The 20094-nt window shown below is 55.3% G+C and overlaps 3 protein-coding genes across 4 annotated transcripts; 2 read left to right on the top strand and 1 right to left on the bottom strand.

Moving 5' to 3' along the window:
• Positions 1-2464: 2464 nt before the first annotated feature.
• On the bottom strand, positions 2465-7752 carry FAM78B (family with sequence similarity 78 member B). 2 transcript variants are annotated; one of them, XM_061451863.1, is made up of 2 exons: positions 7379-7752; positions 2465-5945 (listed from the first exon to the last, which is right to left on the bottom strand). In XM_061451863.1, exons 1-2 carry the CDS (start codon positions 7639-7641, stop codon positions 5423-5425), a joined length of 786 nt encoding a protein of 261 aa, XP_061307847.1. In that variant the 5' UTR covers positions 7642-7752; the 3' UTR covers positions 2465-5422. The 2 variants fall into 2 exon arrangements, with proteins under 2 accessions (XP_061307847.1, XP_061307848.1); XM_061451864.1 differs by having other exon boundaries at positions 7155-7658.
• A 384-nt stretch (positions 7753-8136) lies between these two features.
• Positions 8137-11730, top strand: PLPP6 (phospholipid phosphatase 6). The gene is made up of 2 exons (XM_061451866.1): positions 8137-8658; positions 10571-11730. Exons 1-2 carry the CDS (start codon positions 8253-8255, stop codon positions 10939-10941), a joined length of 777 nt encoding a protein of 258 aa, XP_061307850.1. The 5' UTR covers positions 8137-8252; the 3' UTR covers positions 10942-11730.
• Positions 11731-15705: 3975 nt separating this feature from the next.
• On the top strand, positions 15706-19986 carry LOC133268557 (flavin-containing monooxygenase 5-like). The gene is made up of 9 exons (XM_061451834.1): positions 15706-15806; positions 16228-16384; positions 16598-16786; positions 16869-17031; positions 17278-17420; positions 17831-18030; positions 18381-18730; positions 18919-18991; positions 19235-19986. The coding sequence occupies exons 2-9, from the start codon at positions 16253-16255 to the stop codon at positions 19578-19580; spliced, it is 1596 nt and encodes a 531-aa protein (XP_061307818.1). The 5' UTR covers positions 15706-15806; positions 16228-16252; the 3' UTR covers positions 19581-19986.
• The last annotated feature ends 108 nt before the right edge of the window (positions 19987-20094 follow it).

The following is a 20094-nucleotide window of genomic DNA, read 5'->3' as shown; positions in this document are numbered from 1 at the left end:
TTCCCTTGTGGCTGTGCCACTGGAATGTGTGCCCATGTTCCTGGGTGGGTGACAGTGGCACAGACTGACCTTGCTCTTGCTCTGTAAATAAGGCACTTGGGAAACACATGTTGTCCCATGACAGAGTCTCAGACAAGGCAGGGGGCCCAGGGCAGTTGTGGTGCCCCTGCTTTACAGCAGAGGCTCAGTGGTGAGAAGGAGGCGAGACCTGCTTCAGGAATGTGCCTCAGCCTGGCCTGTGTAAGAGGCTAAGGGGGGGGGGGGGGGGCATCCTGTGCTGCTCCCAGGGCATGAGCAGGCATGATACAAGCCATGTGAACTCCTCCCTGCTCTTCCATACCTACATCTCTGGGATTTGTGAAGAGATGAGCAGTGTCTTAATAGAACACTAGAGAAGAAACCTGCTCACTGAATAGCACATAGGCTGTCTGCCAGCATCTCTCAGTGCCCACGGCACTGTTAAAGAAATTGGCTGGCTCAAGGCACAAATTTACCCCGTAGCAAGTGGGGACTGTAGGGTTGATGATCATGGTGAGCACAACACTGGATACAATGAGATACCCTCCAGCATTCTGCTGACCTGAATCCTGGGGTAGCACCTGAGATGTCCTTGGAAAACATCAGAGCCACCAGCTCCTCCTGCCAGCCATCACTGTCCTCTTTCATACCAGCATACAGGCCAGGCCACCCTGAGCGCATCCTTCCCCAAACTTGGCTGCATTTCAGAGAGCTCCCCTTTCATTACTAAAAAGAAGTGGTTATATTAATATTTAATTACCTTCAGGAACTATACAGTGAAGACTGGTATTTTTTCCCCTTTAAAATGAACCTTCATTATGAAAATTTTCCCCTTTAAAATGAACCTTCATTAGGAAATTCTGCATTATCCCTATGTATTATTTTTACTAGAATATAAAAACACCTGGATTGAATTTTGTTCCCCCTCTTGCACTGTGCAAGAAGTGGGAGGGGGAACTGCAGTTTAAGGGGGAAACATCTCTCTTCTGTGTAGTTTGCAGTCTTATGGAGCTTGGCAGCTTCCCTGGTTACCCACAGCTGGGCTGCATGAGTTCCTGGTTCCTTGCCGTTACCTCAGCACACAGACCTCTTCTTGATCTGGTTTCCTAAGGGAAAAAGGGCTGCCTGCTTCCTGCCCCGAGCTTTCCAGCTGACTGCCCACTTTCTGGAAGCTTGAGGACACAGCCCCACAGCAAGCTTTGTGCAAACAGGCAGCTCTGAGCATCCCTTGGGAAGCCACAAACTCTCTGGGGGACACCAGAGAAGCCACCTGCAAGTCAGGACAAGAGGAATGAGTCTTCCCACCATACCGAGGGGCTTAAAGCTGGCAGGGGCAGACACTGGTCCCACTGCTGAGGCATCCCATGAATTCTTGCCCGTTCCCCCACGCTACCATGGCCCCAGAGGTGCAAGCCAGCCAGACGGACTCAAGCAAACACAGGGTTTGGTTCCAGTACAGCTCAAGTGGTTTTCTTTTAATCCCAGAGAAGTAAAATGCAACATTTGAGTTGGTAATAACATCCAGAGACAAAAGTCCAAGCCCCCTACTCAGTAAAGTCATTTGTGTTTAAGGCACTCTGCAAAACCAGCTTTCCTCTTCTTCCGATTTTCCCCACGCGGCAGCAGAATACCTGGTTTGGTCTTTTCTCCATAGTGACATCCACGCGTCCTTGGCTCTTCTCACCATCTCCAGGAATTGGCAACAGCAAATCCAGCAGGAGCCATCAGAGAAATGCCAGGAGGCTGGATCAGTGAATACAGATGGGCATGGGAAGGAGCACAGTGCCCAGGGAGGGGGCACAGGGCTTCAAGCTTCTGCAGGAAAGGGACAGGCACTGGGTGTCCTCCCTGCAAGCACCGATATGATTCCCTTCCTTTTTCCCCCCTGGCTCCAAAAGCAAATGGGAGTAGGGGGGCCCTCAATCGTCCCTCCCCAGCGGTGCTCCCAAACATGCAGCAGCACCCCAAAACGCAGGGGGCTGGGTGGGGGGAACCCAGCTGCCCCCACCGTGCAGCAGAAATGAACCCCCCAACTTTCAGCCGTCAATAAATAATAATAAATAACTTAAACCTCAAGTAAATAAATAAATAAATAAGTAGGTAGATAGCTAGATAAATAAATAAGTGACCCAAGGACAGGATAGAGGGGAAGGGGCACCCCAAGGCTCAGGGCAAGTGGAACGTGCAAGCGGGCATTTCCATGACATGCTCCTCCCTGAGATAACGGGGTGCTACTGCGAAAGGGGGGTGCAGGGAAGGCATCCCATGGTGCGGTTGGGCAACTGAACCCAGGGTTCTGGGTACTCGTCCCTGGCATGAGCTCTGCAGCCAGGGCTCCAGCTCCAGGTCCCCATCAGTACAGCTGCAGCCCACAGGGATGTGAGGAAAACCCCAACTCACACACTGGAGCTCTACCCTGTTGCCTCCCTCCCTCCCTCTCCTCCCCTTCACTCAAACATAGAGCCCTGTGCCTGGGTTCCACCGGTGGGTGCTGCTGAGCTCACCCAGCACCTCCAGCCAAAGTGAACACACACCTTTCGTGAACATGCGAACTGCATGTTTCTGCACACTACTTTTGTAAATACTTTTTTTTTCCTTTTAAACAGGGAAATGCCCATGTAGACAACCCACACATCAAACCGAGTGAAGTGCATCAAACAGAGTTAAGCGCATCAAATCCAGCCATCAGAGGAGCAGGCATGGCAGCCCAGCAGAAGCCCAGAGGGGTGAGCACAGGCATGGCCCCAGGGCTCATCCAGAGCCTGCCTGCAGGCTGTGGCAGTCCTGGGAGCTCAGGCACAAGGCTATGGCCAGGCACGGAGCCTGACACCAGCACCAGGCAGCACCAAGCGCCTCCCTGGGGACATTGTAGACATACATGGACAGAAATGGCAGACACTGCTATCCCAGTGTGGCCAGGCAGCACATCCTAATAAATTCAACAGCACCCCCCACCAGCATCCTCACTCTCCCAGCCAGCAGGCACCACGGTGCTGCCACAGCATCTCCCCAGTCTGATGGCTGCACACAGCCCTCGAGTTCCCATCTGCTGGGGAACCCCTTCCACTGGCTTTTTAGCTCTGATGCTGCCAGAGACATTTCTGTCCTACTGGGTCAAAAGTACACATCTGCCTTATTTCAAACCAAAAGGTACTTACCCCTCCTCTTTTCTCAAAGACTACAGAAAATCGTATTTAAAGTTTCTAACCCTTCTCCAAACATGCTTTTTGAGAAAAAAAAAGTCAGTGACAGCAAAAGCTGCCATCAGTCCTGTATCAGAACAAAACCATGGGCAGAGTCTCATAAGAGTGGGACATCTTCCCACACTGGCAAGCTCCCAGTGGAACTTTTGCTCCAGAAAACAAGCAAACCAAGACTCAGTCCCCTCTTCCTCCAAACCTTTCTCACCACAAGGCTACAGCCCCCAGCAAAATCCAGGTGTAGGCACCAAAAGCAGCAGATTCCCAGCCCATAGTGAGGCCAAGCGGGAGGAGTAGGACCACCAGCCTCAGCATGGGAAACTGTGCGTCAAGGCGTCAAAATGCAATACTCCCAGAGGGAAAAATAAGTAAGAATCCAATCAGCAGCAAACACTACTGAGAATAATAAATAGCACAGGGATTTCACACGGATTTTTGGTCTAAGATGCCTGGGGAGCTCCTTTGCTGGAAGGGACCAGGGTGCACATCCTGCCCTGGAAAAGCACAAGCCATGGCCAAAGCTCTGCAGAGTGATGCCACAGAGATGTGCCAGCACACCACAGGAAGCAAAGCAATGCTGAAGGCAGTGCTATTAATACCACATGAAAGGCTTTGCATGGAAGTGCCGAACATAGTGACCCTCCCCAGGTTCTCCTGGCAGTGGGGCAGAAGATAGAACCCTCCCAATGGGAATTATCCACATCCCCAGGGCAGGTCAAACCTGCCATGGTGTGAAGGCAGGGATGTGAGCTGGAGGAGCCAATGGGCTCAGGCTGGGGCAGAGGACAGAGCAGAGAAAGCAGCGAAAAGTCATAACTATCTGTCCAGGAGCAATGGGGTGCCTGTGGCACAGGCAGGGCAGCCACGGTTTATGCCTCTGCTGCATCTCAAGGGCAAGGTACTGGGAGTTGCAGGTCACAGCCCATAGCACCACAACACCCCAGATGATGCCGGTCATCCAGGCAGTGAGGGGCAATGGGAAAGACAAATAAAACCCTGTTACCCTCCAAGCACCTAGAGCAGCAGGAGGCAATGCCAAGGCAGAATGCTCACCTCCTTCCCAGGCAAACCCAGGCCTGCCTTGCACAGCCTCTGCTCACATCCCTGCCTCCAACCCATAGAAAGGAGACCTCCATCCCTGCAGAGCCTGGGGAGTTACTGCAAGGCACGCCATCCTCCCCATCAGCATCCCTGCCAGTAGCCATCCTGCTCTATGGGTGGCTGAGGAGTCTCCACATGAGCCAGCATTTGTATGGAAAATGAGCAAGCACCCAACTTCTTGCAAAGGACTTGGGTCTGCAGTGGAAGAGTGTGAGTCCCAGGTCACCTCCAAGCTGGTCTGGGCACCCCACACAGTCAGTACCTGGGCAGGGTGAATGGGCACTGCTCCCGATTTCTCATTCAGCTGAGAATCGATTTTGCTCCTATAAGAAAAAGGTCACCAGGATTTGGGGGTGGACACGGGGGTTGAGGAACTGCAAAGGATTAGTGCACCTTAAAACAAAAGGACATCTAATCTGCCCTTAGATCTCACTCCAAGACAGAAAAGAGCTATGGCATCTCCTACACTCACAACTACTCCAAACACACCCAGACACATGCAAAACATGTCCCACTTTCCGTCAGCTATAGAAAACCCATCCTGGGCAGTGGTACTGGCCAGCACCAGGCTCCAGCCCAGCACCCGGCACTGCCAGCTCCCATTCCACTCCGGGAACCCCTGCCCAGCCCCAGTGGGCAGGACCAGGGCTCGATTATTGATCCAAATGCATAGGTATAGACACCACGGGGACACCCATGATCCAGCAGGAAGGCTCACCACAGGAGCCTGCCACGTCCAGCAGACATGGTCTCCGCTTCTACCTCCAACTGGGTGGAAAGCAACATTTGCCAGCGGCATGGTTTGATTGCACTCATGCTCCTTGCATTGCCCTGCAAGGAAAGATGACTCATCTAGGTCAGACAGCCTCTTTGCCAGCTGCAAGCCCCTAGAAGTACTTGATTCTGCTTCCCGGGAAATCCTCCAGCTCAGTGATCCCTCTTCAACATGCCCGTGCCAGCCAGGCTCTCTTTCTGACTAAGAAGGAGGCGCATTTCCAACCACAGCTACAAAGGCGGAGAACCCAAGAGGCCTGCTTTGGCTCAGGAACCCCATTCATTTGCAGCAGGCTCCCAGGTCCTCACGTGTGCGCCCTGGCACTGATCTACTTGGGAGGTATCACAACTATAGGCTGGCCTCGCTTGGGTCTCCACATGAGGACTTGGGCATCGTTGGCATTGGGTTTCACTAGTGCATTTGGTGGGATGGGCTCCATCCTGCTGAGGATCCGGGGCTGCTCCTGCTGAGTCCTTCCCACCAGCCGTGCCCGCTGCCCCAGCAGCTGCATAGGATCAACCTCAATGTCCACTCTCATTCTCCACTTTATAGTCTGCAAGATGATCTTTTCCTTGGTGGTGGTGTTCATGGCCACCAGCCATGTGGTAAAGCTCTGGTCCCTTTTAATCCTGGTCAGCAGCGGCACATTACTGTTACTTACAGGGACAGCCCATGTCACGCTGGGGTAGAAATTGTCATTCATGCTCACTGAGAACCTGGAGATCTTGTTAGTGGGCCCGACCAGGGTCACAGTTTCTGTGGTGTTTCCGTACCAGGGGTAGCTCACACCATCTGAATCGCTGATGGCTTTTACTCTTCCTTCTCGCAGGTCAGGCAGTTCCCAGCTTGACCTAGTGAACAGGAAGGGAAAGGCTAGGTTAGCAGGGAAACAACAGCAACAGTGCCCAGCAAGCAACATGGAGACACACAGTATGGGGACTGTCTCCCCACCTGCAGCTAACTTTCAAGGGCCTCTTTAAGAACAAATTCGGCCTCAGTTCCTTCACCGAGCCTTCAGGGCCAGCAGAAGCCTTTGTTCTGCCAGCACAACACTATTTTAATTAACCTGCAATCAAACCAACTGGGCCAAAACTCATTGCTGAGTCTCTCTGGGGTCACCCTCTCCTTAATCAGCTCCTGGGCTGGAGAACACCATTCTCCATCCATCGGCTGCAGCACTGTGGCCACAGAACTGGCCCCTTCCTGCAATAAAAGTCTGTGATCTTTATGCCTGTAAATACATACTCCTGCACAGAGGCACACACAATAATTAGATATCACAATTATGCCTGCTGCTGGTGCAGTGAAATCCCTGCAGTATGGCTGGGGGGGAAATTCCAGCCCAAATCTTGGCTGACAACCATGTTAGCAACACTGCGGGGCTACAGCAGGGGAGACAATCACCACGTGGCAATTACAAACAGGGAGCTCTGGTGAAACCTCCGGCTGAGTCCAAGCTCCAGCTCCAGACGTATCTTGAGCCGCCTGCAAGTGGCTACCATCCCCCTGACAAACGACAACCTCTGCTATCTCCCGTGTCCCCAGGTGCTCTAGTGCCACACACAAATCAATCTGCCACAACACAAGGACATGGGCAGCAGCACCTCTAATGCCTGCACACACTGCTCTGCCTGCTGCCCTGGGCAAGCTGCAGAATGGACCCTCCACAGCCATCTCCAGATCCATGTTGCATCACCCTTTCAAACGGCAAAAGACACAATAACAGAGCCAACAGCTTTGTCCTGAGTCACCCGCACGCCCAGCCTTGGGAAAAGTTGGTTTCCAGCAGCCATTTCTGCACAACACTGCACAGCTTCCCCCTTTCAACAAGCCCAGGGGCAACACCCACACACATGACACAGCCCCACGAAAACCAGCCACTTGTCAGGGACAGTAGCCACCAAACCCTCCAACGAGTGAGCTTCAGGCCACCCAGCTGGTGCGGGAACCAGCTGCAGGGCGAGAGGTGTGTGAGGGCCAGGGTGCTGCGAGGTCCGGTCTGATAGGGCAGGGATGGTGCTGGGAGCAGGTGCTGGGGTGAAGGTAACACCCGTGCATACCTGTGGGTGCAGACATGGGGTGAAGGTGCAACAGGCGGTGCGCGGGGGTGCTGCCCACGCTGGGTACTGGGGGGGGGGCCATGCCATACCCAACCCGGTGCACACCGTGGGGCTTCTGCATCCCCACTCCCGCCCAGTGTAGCCGGGGCGCCGTGCCCGGTGCCAGATCCCGTCCCCCCAACCCAGCGCGCTGCGGTGGCGCCAGTGGCGGTGCCGGTGCTCACACGCCGAGGTCGCTGTAGGTGTTGTAGAACTCCATGTGGTTGCAGGCCTGGATCCAGCCCACCACCCAGGTGTGCCGCCGGGCGATGGGGGGCATGAGGACGCGGGCCGAGGCGCGGAAGTAGGGCGTGCGGTACCGCAGCACCACCGGCGAGCTCTCCTCGATGGCGGTGGCCGCCGGCTCGATGGTAGCCGACACGTCCGACACCACGATCTGCTCCCGACGCACCCGCGCCTTGCAGGCCACGCTCTGCAGGCACCCCATGGCCGCCGCCGAGCCGTCGTCACCCGCCGCCGCCGAGCCGGGGGGCCGGGGGGGCGGCCCGTCCCCCCGCCGCCGCCGCACGCCCGCAGCCGCCTCGCATCGCCGCCCGCGCACCGGCGCCGGCAGGGCGAAGGCGCCGCCGCCGCAGCTCTTGCAGCCCTCGCCGGCTGCCGTACGCCGGCCGGGGCGGGCACGTGCGAGGCGGGGAGGCGGGGCGAGTCCACGGCCTCCCCGCCCCGTAGCAAGGCGTAGAAGAGCGACCTCCCCTCCGCCAGGGGGCGCCTCAGTCCTTCCCCGGGGTCCTTTGTCTCCATGGCAACAGGGTGCGTCACGGTGGGCGGTGAAAGAGGAAGCGGGACCGTGCCGGGGCCGCCTGGTACTGGGGAGTAGCGTGCGGCGTCCCGGGGCACAGCGGGAGGGGCAGCTGGGCCCCGGCCGTGCGGTAGCGGGAGGCCACGGTGCCGAGCAGGGTGCGGGGCCTGTAGCGGAAGACGGAGACGTAGGCCCGGGCAGGTGTGACAGGCAAGCTCCTCGCCCGGGCCCCGTTGGCAGAACAGGCCTGGCAGCCGGTGACCGGTCCTCCCCCCTCTCCCAAGCCGCCTCCTCTCGCCATGCCGAGCCCCCGGAGCAGCCGCGAGCGACGCGCCGGCTGCAGCAGCGGCCGCCCCGAGTTCCTGTCCCTCGTGAGCCAGCGCAGCCCCGTCTCCCCCGACAGCCCGTCACGCCGCAAGGAGTCGGGCAGCTCCGCGGCAGCCCCCATGCCCGAGGAGGACTGCATGAAGCTGAACCCTTCCTTCCTGGGCATCGCCCTCAGCTCCCTGCTGGCCATTGACCTTTGGGCATCCAAGCGCCTGGGCGTCTGCGCCGGAGAGGGCTCGACCTGGGGCAGCGCCCGCCCCCTCATGAAGGTCATCGAGATTTCGGGGCACGGCATCCCCTGGCTGCTTGGCACCTTCTACGGGCTCTGCCAAAGCGACAGTTCAGCAGCCAGAGAGGTGCTGCTCAACCTGCTCTTCGGTGAGGCTGGGGACTCACAAAGGGGCACTGGAGGCAGGGGCTGGCTGCAGCCGAGGGGGGGAGGATAGGACCTGAAGGAGGGGGCAGAACTGAGCAAAGCTCAGTCGTCCTGTAGCCCTGAGGAATCCAGATGATACTGAGTAACTGGTGCAGGATCATCTGGGGTACCTGGTGGCATGGATATGGCTCATCAGTCACAGCTGCAACCACACACAGTGAAAGTCCTGACAGGTAAACTGCTCCTGCAGTTGCACAAAGCACTCAGGGAACTGAACTCGCTTTTACTTCCTCAGCTTATCAGCAGAGCCCATTCGAGGTGCAGCTACCTAGTACTGAGACACCACCCCATTCCCTGAAAAGCTGCTCTGCCACACAGATGTCTACACCCTTGGACTCCCTGCAGGTAGTGCCTGCATGGATTGTTCTGTATCAGACAGTGAGGAAACTTGATTTAAAGCATGCGTTTTAATCTTGTGTGGTGTAATATCCCCACCCCCCATTCCCCCCTCTGCCAATGTCCTGTCCTACTATGTGTACTTACTCATTTTTGCTCTTTTAGAAACTAGGAGCTCCAGAGCAAACAGACCTTTTCGGATTCCTAGTTCTTACTCTTTAAGCTACAAATTATTAGTATCTCACATTTGTAATTTGAATTGAAATTTGCTTGGTAAGAAACATGGTTTTGTGTATCTTTTTCATTTAGCAGCACATGGTTAAATTACAGTCCCAAAGCAGAGCAGAGGGAAGGGACCTGGAAGCCTCCAATATAACATCCGCTCCAAGGAGGTCTGTTCCAGTACCAGGGCCTTGTCCAGCCCTCAACCCTCCTGGTCAGAGCCACCCACTTTTCTGGGGCCCTTTCCTGGGACTGCAGCACTCATATGGGAAAGGAGCATTCCCTAATGTTCAGCATGTCTAAGAACCATATCTAAAAAAAAGCAACTGAACAAGGTTTACATGGAGGGGAGATTGTTAAATTAAATGATTAACCAAAGGGAATGAACTGAAGGGACCAACAGATTTGTTGTCCAGAAACAAGCCTTAGGACAAGCAGAAGTTGGTTTCTCTCACAAGACTTCCTTGGAGGAAGTACCCCTGGCTCTGAGCACTGTGCCAACAAAGCTAACAGGGAGGCAGAAAGCACTCTCCCCTACAGGAGAAGCTGCTCTTGCCAAATACTCACTCAACACTCCTCACAGATGCTTTACCTCAGACTTTTACTGTAACAGCCTTTAGCTCTCTGGGGGCAAGCCACCATTTTTTAAAATCATCCTTTATTAAGCTATTGAAAACCAAAGTGTGGTCAACTTTCTGGCATCATTCCCCCAGCAGCAGGGAAGATTTAGACTGCAGGAGCTCTGGCACCACACAAGCTCAGAGCCCCTCACACCGAGTTGTGGCTGAGTGCTTGAAATGGGTTGGTCATTCATGAACATTTATTTGACCCCTAGCCACCAGGGTAAGCAAAGCAGTGCTGACTCAGCACAGGCTGTCAGGGAGTTGTGGGTCTATTAACTCCTCTGTTGCCTTCAGGTTAAGGGTTGGTTTGAGCCCCGAGTCTTGTCAAGATCAGATTTTACACACAAAAGCCCCTTGGATACAAGCCAGACAGAGACCTATTGTTGGCTGTGGCAGGCAGATGTCTGGCATGCAAGGCTGCATACAACAAGAGGAAAGAGTAAAGATATGCTCATGCTGGAGAAGGCCAAGCATTGGGATGTTTTCCCTGCCTCAGTTTTGTAACAATGGGAAACACTGCCTTCTCTTACCTTGTTTTGGTAGCCAAGTGCTTTCCCCTTAGCTAATGGCTTTGCTTTGATTCTTACTTTGTTTTCCATGGAGAGAAAAAAAAAACAACTTATGAACAAACACAAAACCAAAACCTTGCTCACTCACTGTTACTGTTTCCTAGCATTGCTGCTGGATCTCGTGATGGTGGCAGTGGTGAAAGGGATTGTCAAGCGGCCACGGCCCACCCACAACAAGATGGACATGTTTGTCACCATCTCAGTGGACAAGTACTCCTTCCCATCAGGCCATGCCACCAGAGCTGCCCTGGTCTGCCGCTTCGTTCTGCACCACCTGGTACTAGCCGTCCCACTGCGAGTCCTCATGGTGCTCTGGGTTCTCATTGTCAGCGTTTCAAGGGTCATGCTGGGCAGGCACAACATGACAGACGTGCTCTTTGGTCTACTGCTGGGCTACATGCTGTACAGTGTGGTGGAGTACTGCTGGTTGTCCCCGCTCAGTGCACCTGCCCTCTTTGCACTCTGGAGACACTGATGACTGGGTCCCTCCCAAAGGAAAGGACATGCACCTGGTTTTCTAAGCACGCACAAGGAGGGGATATTGGGACTTAAGCTCGTACATTGGACCCCATCTAACCCACCAAGACTTCAACACTAGCAGCACTGCAGGCTCCTGGGCCTGCATTTTGGTGCCGTCTTGCCCTGTTGGGTAGGGTGTGCACAGGCCAAGTAGCTGCACTGACTGTTGTCCCATGAAAAAAAAAAAAAACAGTCCCTGCAGAGCCCAGGGAGGGGTCAGCACGTTCATGTGGCAGCTCACAACTGGTACAGTGAATCTGCATGCTTTTGCTGGGCACCTGCTGCATTAGCCCATAATGTATGTGGTAGCTGTGGCTTCTCTGAAAATACACTGATCATGTTATGAGTGCGCCCTGCACAGCCCAGTGTATAAAATATGCCTGAAGGGCACTCTCTAGGGTCTCTCCTCAAGTTTGAGGGACTCTGCCTTCCTAAGCAGTGCATCTCTTCCATTGCTCTAGATTTAAGTACTACACAGAAAACAGATCTTAAAGCACTGAGGACAGAGGCACCTGGCTCCCAGTGTCATGGAGAGAAAAGGTGCAACCAAAGGTTTGGCCCATTCATTTCATCTCCAAAACAGCAGGTAATGGAGGAAGCATCTGTAACAGCACTGCTCCTGAAGACCTTGTGCAGAACTTCATAACTGCTTTTCCCCTCCACAGGGATTTTAGTCTACCAGGGGTACAGCACATTCACAGTAGTTCCTGCTTGCCAGTCTGCTACCAGCATACTGCAGCATGAGCCCCTTCCCCATCACCCCACACTCACCCAGGCTGTTGGGTAGCCCCAGGAGCCAAGTCTTACCTGTACCTCCTGTAGCAAGAGGCTCTGGCTCTACCAACCACCACCACAGCTCTCCATGCTGGCTGGTGGGCTGGCTCTCCTGCTCTAGCACCATTAGTCCTGGCAGCCTGTATTTCACAGAAAACTGCTTGTCTTTGGCAGAAGAGCACCCTGAGGTGCTTCTGTAATAAGCCAGTGATGAGACTATGCCAAAAAAGCACAGCATCCACACCAACAAGAACCACAGTCAGGTAAAGAGTGAGGGCTCTGGACTGGACTTAAATAGTCTCGTGGCATGGGGAGGGAGGGGTTTTGACCCAGGTGAGGCTCATCATGGCCATTTGGGTCCATTAGCACACTCAATGCCTGGAAAGCATGGATTAAGTCATATTAAAACCAGTCAGTGTTTTATGCTTGCTGTTTCTCTGGGTGAAGTGTGCAGGAGCAGCCTGAGGACCGCTGGTACAAGCATCCTATTTCTGGCCATCACCCACCATCAATTATATAGGGGCTGCAATGAAAGCACTTGATACGGCAAGGTTCCCCTAGAGCCCAGCCCTGAGCTAACAGCTGTGGGTTGGCACTCCAGCAATCACCTGGTTGCACTGCATGCCTTGCAGCAGGCTGGGCCAGTCCAGAGTATGCACAGCAGCACACAGCCACTCCACCTCAAGGCAGAGATGAGTTCTCTGGTGGCTGCAGATCACGGGCATGCAGTACACACCAATGTTGTCAGTGTTTGAGGTGATCGGGGTTATTGAGCTGTGCCAAAACATCCTAGCTCTACTCTTTTCCCAAACACAGGGTGCTTTTTGTCCAAGTGTTCTTAGAGCCATTGGGATCTTCCTCTCCAGGCAGAAGGAATACGGCAGCAACTCTGTGCATATGTGGTTTGTTCCTACGTACATGTGCATGCCAGAAGTTGCTCCCAGCTCACTTGAAAGACCCTCCACAAGCTGCTTGGTGGCACCTGCTATCTCCAGTGCACAGCCCCACTTTGTCATGGGCTGCCCAGCCACCCTGTCACCTCTGCTCTGTTTCTTTCCACCTTCCCCAGCTAGACCTTTGGTCTCCTCTTGTGACAATTACTTGTAACTGCTGGTGACAAGAGACTGGTGCTTTCTGCTCAGTTTGTCCCATAGTATCTCTGCCCATTGTGGAAGCCCTGAGCAGATGTGTCTGTGTGCACTGCCCAACACACACTACATCCTGGCCAGGCATGGGGACAATGGCTTTCCCGCTGACATCAACAAGCTGATCTTGACTGAAATGCCATGGTTTGTCCATGATGCACTCCCACAGTCACCTGTGCCTCATGGTGCAGTTCAGCCAGGTAATGAGCCCAAACACAGGTGGAGGCAAAGTCCAAGGCTCTGCCATCTCTTATAGCTGCCAAGGAAGAAGGGCAAATTCAAAGGCAACCTGCACAGAGATTTCATAGCACAGCAGTGGGGTTGAAAGCTGGAAGTCCCCTGTACCTGTCACCTTGGCCATCCCTGCAGAGCCTGAATGAGCCAGAAGCCAGCTGCAAGTGGAGCATTTAGAGAAGCACTGCCAGTGCTGCCTGCTTGCCATTCCCGTGCTGATCCACTTGCCGATCTGCCAGCCTGGTAAGAAATGCTTCTGATGCTTTTTGACAGACAGGCAGAGTGTGGATTGACAGCTTGGTGCCTCTGCCCAGACAAGAGGTCAGCCTTGTCAACAGCAAGGGACAGAAAGAGCTTTATTACACCTTTATTACAGCTTTATTTACTGCAAACATACTATGACTTTTAGAAGGTTAAAAACCTTTCAGCTGTGGAGCTTGGCCTCTCCACAACCCTGCTCTGGGGCAAAGTTCCCCTGACACAGGAGAGCAAATTTCCCCTGCAGCCCCCAGTCGCTGTCCAGCTGCAAGTGTGCCAGGAGCCAGTGGTGTGTTCCAGAGCCACCTGGTCTGTGCCTCCTGCTGCCAGGGAAAGCCTTTTCCTAAACTGCCCCACCACTCTGGCACCAGCGACACCCCAGAAGCACAGTGCTCCTCACACCCAGGTCCTGCTTGCCCCACCTGTGGCTCCAATGGCTCAGGAGTGAACTATGGCTCCAGGGACACTGTGCAAACATGCCCAGCCCAGGGGCAAGGGGGACATAGGCGATGTGGTAACTGGTGCCAATGGAACAGCTGGAACTACGTGTGCTCCCAGGTACCATGGTTGGGATGATTCTCTGTCATGGTTTAAACCCAGACAGCAACTAAGTACTACCCAGCTGATTGTTCACTCCTCACACCCCATGGGATGAGGAGGAGAATAAGAAAAAGGTAAAACCCATGGGTTGAGATAAAAACAGCTTAATAATTGAAATGAAAAAAAAAAATGAAAGGGGAGAAAAAAGAAATGGGAAGAAAATCCAAGAAAGACAAGCAATGAACAATACAATTGTTCAGTACCTGCTGACTGATACCCAGCCTGACCTGAGCAGCAATTAGTCCCTTCTGGGTGACTCCCCTAAGTTTATATACAGCGCATGACATGCTGACGTATAGATTACCCTTTGGCTAGTCTGGGTCAGGTGTCTCCCTCTGCTCCCTCCTGGCTTCCTTTGCATCTCCTCTCCTGCAAAGCATGAGAGACTAGAAGTCCTCAAAGGTAATCAGTACTTAGAAACAGCTAAATCATTGGTTTGTTATCAGCATTATTCTCAGACAAAATGCAAACCACAGCACTACACAAGCTACTAAGAAGAAAATTAACTCTATCCCACCTGAACCCAGGTGAGATATAAGGACATCCTGATAATAGGAGGTAAAAATTCAGACCACTGTTTGTTTACTGAAGATACACACCACAGGCACAGGCTGCATCCCACAGCCCATGGCAGCACACGCTGCACACGTGCACACACATGCAAATGTGAGGCAAAACAGCCTCACTCAGGGTAGTCACAGTGGCACAGTTCAGTGTCACCCTCATCTCCTGCATGCAGGCCCCACTGCTGGGTAGCTGGGGACATGCAGCAGTGATTGGGTTCCTGGCCACTACAAGCCAGAGCCACACAGCTGCCGGCTATCAGGGCACTCAGCATCCACAAGCTTTTGTTTTCAACGCCATGACCTGCCAAAATCCGCAGCATGGCCGCATCTCAGCCCTGAGCCCAGGAATTCCCATGGCAGCGTCAGCATCGTTATGCGCTCACAGGTCCTCCTGAGCCCTTTGCGCGAGCAGGCACAGGCAGGAGGTGTGGCAGGGCAGCAGGGAGTACCTGTAGGTCATATCAGCAAGCACGTTTTATGACAGCCCAGCTGATCTCAGTCAGGCTGGGGAAGCCCCCGAAGTGCCATCCCTAACCAAGTGGCACCGTGCACCCCCGCTGTGACCCACCAGGCTCCGCACAACCCCCAAGTGTGTTTTGCCCCAGGACAAGACTCTCCAGCATCCCTGCCACCACCACAGTCCTGCAGGAAACGGCCGCCCAGAAAGTAGCCATCATTGGTGCCGGTGCCTCCGGCCTATGTGCCCTGAAATGCTGCCTGGATGAGGGGCTGGTACCCACCTGCTTTGAGAGGAGCAGAGACATCGGGGGTCTCTGGCTTTTTGAGGTAAGCCCCGCGCTGTGTCAGCCTGGCCCTTGGTGCCTGCATGGACAGGACATGTTGATAATTACAGAGTTAAAAGTACAGAGCAGCATTTGTTTACTTGGTATTCTCACCATGGGGACCTGCTGCATCTCTGCCTGGCCTGTAACCCCATGTCCCTGCAGTTTCCCTGTGCTGCAATTCCTGGAAAGGTGCCTGGTATGGTTGGTTAGCTCTCCCCTCTGAACCTGTGGCGAGGAACACTGCCGGAAAAGCCAAGCAGGCGTCTGGCCCAACCGGTTGCTGGCTTCCTCTGCTCTGCGTGGGAGGAGTGACCAAGTGGGAGGCCCCAGTCACAGCTGACGTGCACCATAAAGCCAGGCCAGCGTCAGGCATCCAAGTTTGGGACAACTGCGCACAGATCTTCACTGACTCCCTGCCAGCCGCTTGCATTCCCTGGGCTGCTGAACCCACAGCTGCAGGTCAGTGGAGGGGGTGCTGGTGGGTGCCAGCATGCAGCATGGGCCGGTATGGAACCATCAGCATTTACCCTGGGGAAGGTGGAGGGCAAGGTGTCCACCACGGTGGGAGCCATGGGTCCCCGTGGGAGGGCACGGCACTCCAGCATGCCTCCATTGCTTGGACATGCCATGAGGGGGGAGATTTCAAGGATCCATATCTCGTGATAGCACTTCTTCCAGGTGTCTGGATGTAAGCACTGCAATGGTAAAAACCCCTGCATTGACCCGGTTCCTGCTACTGGAGCAGAGGGATAGCTGTACTCAGAGTCCCAGACAAAACTTTGGGGCCTGCCCCTAAGCTTGTGACCATTTTGGGGCAGAGGACCAAACTGCACAGCTGCAACCTGTGCCTCTAAACCCCCTTCTCCGGCACTGTCTCTAGGCAGAGACCAGAGGTGGAGGGCAGAATGGCAAAGAGGGTGGCCATCATTGGAGGGGGCAGCAGCGGCCTGTGCGCCATCAAAGCCTGCCTGCAGGAGTCACTGGAGCCCGTCTGCTTCGAGAGGAGTGGGGACATTGGAGGGCTCTGGAGGTTTGAGGTAAACCCTGCTGGCCACATGTCTTGCTGTGGGTCAGCACTGCAGCAGCTGGGGGATCAGTGGCTGCTGCTGGGGTGGCATGCAGCTGGCTGTGGCAGGGTCCTGATGGCGAGCTGAGGGCAGGGGCTCCGCATAAACAGCCACCACATCAGCCCCAGCCATCCGTCCCCATCATGGTGCCTCACCACACAAGGCCATGCCCTGCTCCTGCAGGAACATCCCGAGGAGGGCCGCGCCAGCATCTACCGCTCTGTCATCATAAACACCTCCAAGGAGATGATGTGCTTCAGCGACTTCCCCATACCTGAGGACTTCCCCAACTACATGCACAACTCCAAGATCATGGAGTACTTCCGCATGTACGCCCAGCACTTCGACCTGCTGCGCCACATCCGATTCAGGGTGAGAGCCGCCAGGGTCTGGGCTGAGCAGTGGAACAGAGCCGGGGCACAGGGTGCCTGACGCCCGCTCCCCCTGCACCCAGACCAGCGTGTGCCGCGTGTCCAAACGCCCCGACTTCGCCACCACGGGCCAGTGGGAGGTGGTGACGGAGAGGGAAGGGAAGCAGGAGGCGGCCGTGTTTGATGCTGTGCTGGTGTGCACCGGGCACCACACCGAGGCCCACCTTCCGCTGAGCACCTTCCCAGGTACTGCCCCACACCCGGCTATGAGGAGAGACCCCAGAAAGCTTGGCTGTGGCAGTCCCTATTCTCCCTATTGCTCTTCCTTCTGGCCTCAGCATTTCCCTGCCTTGAGACAGCTCCAGGAGAGCTCTCATGTTCCCCAGGAAAGGGTCTGCCAGGGCCAGAGACACCTCCACAACTCAGTGTTTCAGGAGGTGACCCTCCAGCCCAGCGCCCAGGAAGCCAAGCATCCCTCCTCCCTGCCCACAGGAATCCACAACTTCAAGGGCCACTACATCCATAGCCGAGACTACAAGGACACTCGGGACTTCACAGACAAGAGGGTCGTTGTCATTGGGATCGGGAATTCAGGGGCAGACCTGGCCGTGGAGATTAGCCAAACTGCCAAGCAGGTGAGCAGCAGGATTGGGGTCCCAGTGGCCAGGGCAGCGCCTCGTGGGACACTGCCAGCTCCACAAGGACACCAGCACAAACATGCTGGCACAGGCACTGCTCTGTCCTGGTACTCACTGCAGCTGGCGGTGCTGGCTCCCACTATCCCAGCCTTCGTCAGCTGAGACTCGATCCTGTATGGATACCCCAATTTCCATCTCTGAGTCCTGGACTGGGGTTGCCCTCGGACCGCTCCCTACTTCCCTGCCCCTGCTAGGTGCTGACCACCAGCTCTCTTTTCCCTCCTGGTCTTTGCTGAGTGCTTGGCTAGCAGGAAGAGGACCTACCCTGGGGCAGGCACGTGTCTCGCCTGTGCAGCCCCTCAGCACCTGTAAAGCCTTCAGGAGGCAACACTTACTTCCTTGCCCAGGTCTTCCTCAGCACCCGCCGTGGAGCTTGGATCTTCAACCGTGTTGGAGATGAGGGCTACCCCATCGACACAATCATCACCACCCGCACCAACGCGTTCCTGAAGAAGCTGCTGAGCCAGTCCATGGTGAGCAGCTCTGTGGAGAAGCAGCTGAACGCCAGGTTCAACCACTCACTCTACGGCCTGAAGCCAAAGCACAGGTGCCAGCAAATGCTCCCCCTTCCCAGGAGGGACCCTCTGCCTCCCGCGTGTCCAGCACTGCTCAGCCATTCCCATGCTCTGTGTGCCTGAGCTGGGCCAAGGCACCAGCCCTGGAAACCTGGTTAATAGCTGTGTGGTGCCCAGGCAATGCTCCGGGGAGCCACCACGGCCCCTTCCAGGGAACCTTGGTGCGGTGAAGCGGTACCTGCCAAGCAACCCTGTGGGAACAGCCCCACTGGAAATGAGCATCCCTGTGGACCCACATCCCCAGAGCAGGGAGCCATGGCTGGAGCACAGCACTGAGCAGAGACACCCACCGCAGAACTCTCATGGCTCCTTGTGCTTTCAGGGTCCTTGACCAACACCCAACCGTCAACGACGACCTGCCCAATCGCATCATTTCGGGCAGGGTGCTGGTGAAGCCAAACATCCAGGAATTCACAGAGACATCTGCCATCTTTGAAGATGGTACCCGGGAAGACATTGATGCTGTGGTCTTTGCCACGGGATACAGCTTTTCCTTCCCCTTCCTCGAAGGCTGCGTGAAGGTGGTGGAGAACCAGATTTCCCTCTACAAATTTATGTTCCCCCCTGACCTGGAAAAGCCAACACTGGCTTTCATCGGCCTCATCCAGCCGCTGGGTGCCATCATGCCCATCTCCGAGCTCCAGTGTCGCTGGGCCACCCGCATCTTCAAGGGTAAGCGAGACAAACCTCCCCTGTGGCTGCAGCCTAAGCCAGCACCCCTGGAGCTGGGTTAAAAGGTGCCCAGCCATGGCTGGGAGGAAGCAGCTGGCTGTGCCATCCTGGCAGAAGCCAATGGCATGGCCAACGTACATCCCAGCCGTTGTTGCCAGCACTGCCACGCTGTGGCTTATCCTCCCTAGGCTTGAACAAGCTTCCCCCACGACACTGCATGGAGGCGGATATCAAGCAGAAGAGAGAAGCAATGGCAAAACAGTAAGATCCCCCTGGGAACAGGGAGGGCACTCTTTTGGGTACAGCTGAGGTTGGGCATCTGTCCTGTCCTGTGCTGCTTCCAGGCACACTTGGCATTGCCAAAAAATGGCAGGGATGTGCTCAGCTGCTCTAAACCCACCCTTCTGATCCTTCCCAATGGTAGTCCATTCAGTACCACCTTGCTGGCGTGCGAGGCATCTGCCAGTTCTGCCTCTACCACCCGCTCACCCTCCATGTCCACAGGTACGTGAAGAGCCAGCGGCACACCATCCAGGTGGATTACATCCCCTACATGGATGAGCTCGCCTGCCAGGTGGGGGTCAAGCCCAACCTGCTCACCCTCTTCCTCACCGACCCCAAGCTGGCGCTGGAGGTAGCCTTTGGGCCCTGCACACCATACCAGTACCGCCTCCGGGGCCCGGGCAAGTGGGCCGGTGCCAGGGAGGCCATCCTCACCCAGCGGCAGCGCATCATCAAGCCCCTGCAGACGCGGCTCGTGGAGGAGCACCCACCAGCTCCTGCCTTGCCCCTCTTCTTCAAGCTGGTTGGAGCTGTGGCCATCCTCGCCATCGGTTTTGCTTACTTTTAGGTGACCCACAAGTGTGCAAAGGGATGTGCCGGGCGTGTGGGCTGTTCATCCCCTGCCCCCTAGTAACCTGTGCACCCCAGTGCTGGCAGGACCCCTCCTCCTGCCCCACATGGCCCCGCTGTGGCCACAAGCCCAAGATGCACAGAGCCTCCACAGCTCGCGAAATAACACCCCAGTGCCCGGTCTCCGCCTTTCCCCAGGAAGCCACAGCCAGGGGCAGAAGAGGAAACCTGCTCACGCACACAGTAAAATCCAGTCCCTCTCAGCCTGCTCGTTCAACCCAGTAGGGACACACCAGGCTTTTCTGTCACCTCTAACCCAGCCATGCGACCACTGGCACACTCACACAAGAGCTGAGCGGCAAAGGCACAGCAGACTTCCTAACTGGATAAATGCGTTAAACAGAGACAGGTGTCTTTCCCGTTATTGGCATCACCATGATACCCTGTGCGCCCACAGGACTCACACGGCTTTGAGGTTGCCTCAAGCCCACACCCCATGGCAGCACACGCTG

This window comes from Pezoporus flaviventris, unplaced genomic scaffold, assembly GCF_033815535.1.
Source record: "Pezoporus flaviventris isolate CSIRO_AGI_PZ_B2104156 unplaced genomic scaffold, CSIRO_AGI_Pfla_v1 ptg000013l, whole genome shotgun sequence".
NCBI lineage: Eukaryota > Metazoa > Chordata > Aves > Psittaciformes > Psittacidae > Pezoporus > Pezoporus flaviventris.
Note: the sequence above shows the minus strand (reverse complement) of the source record. Positions and strands in the feature narration are given on the sequence as shown.

Bases quoted from the DNA above. Each gene is read 5' to 3' on its own strand.
- FAM78B (XM_061451863.1), bottom strand. From the start codon at position 7,641: ATGGGGTGCCTGCAGAGCGTGGCCTGCAAGGCGCGGGTGCGTCGGGAG. The intron at 5,946-7,378 runs GTGAGCACCGGC...CCTGTTCACTAG, and splicing joins ACCTACAGCGACCTCGGCGT to GTCAAGCTGGGAACTGCCTG.
- PLPP6 (XM_061451866.1), top strand. From the start codon at position 8,253: ATGCCGAGCCCCCGGAGCAGCCGCGAGCGACGCGCCGGCTGCAGCAGC. The intron at 8,659-10,570 runs GTGAGGCTGGGG...ACTGTTTCCTAG, and splicing joins GCTGCTCAACCTGCTCTTCG to CATTGCTGCTGGATCTCGTG.
- LOC133268557 (XM_061451834.1), top strand. From the start codon at position 16,253: ATGGCAAAGAGGGTGGCCATCATTGGAGGGGGCAGCAGCGGCCTGTGC. The intron at 17,032-17,277 runs GTACTGCCCCAC...CCCTGCCCACAG, and splicing joins TCCGCTGAGCACCTTCCCAG to GAATCCACAACTTCAAGGGC. The intron at 18,731-18,918 runs GTAAGCGAGACA...TATCCTCCCTAG, and splicing joins GGCCACCCGCATCTTCAAGG to GCTTGAACAAGCTTCCCCCA.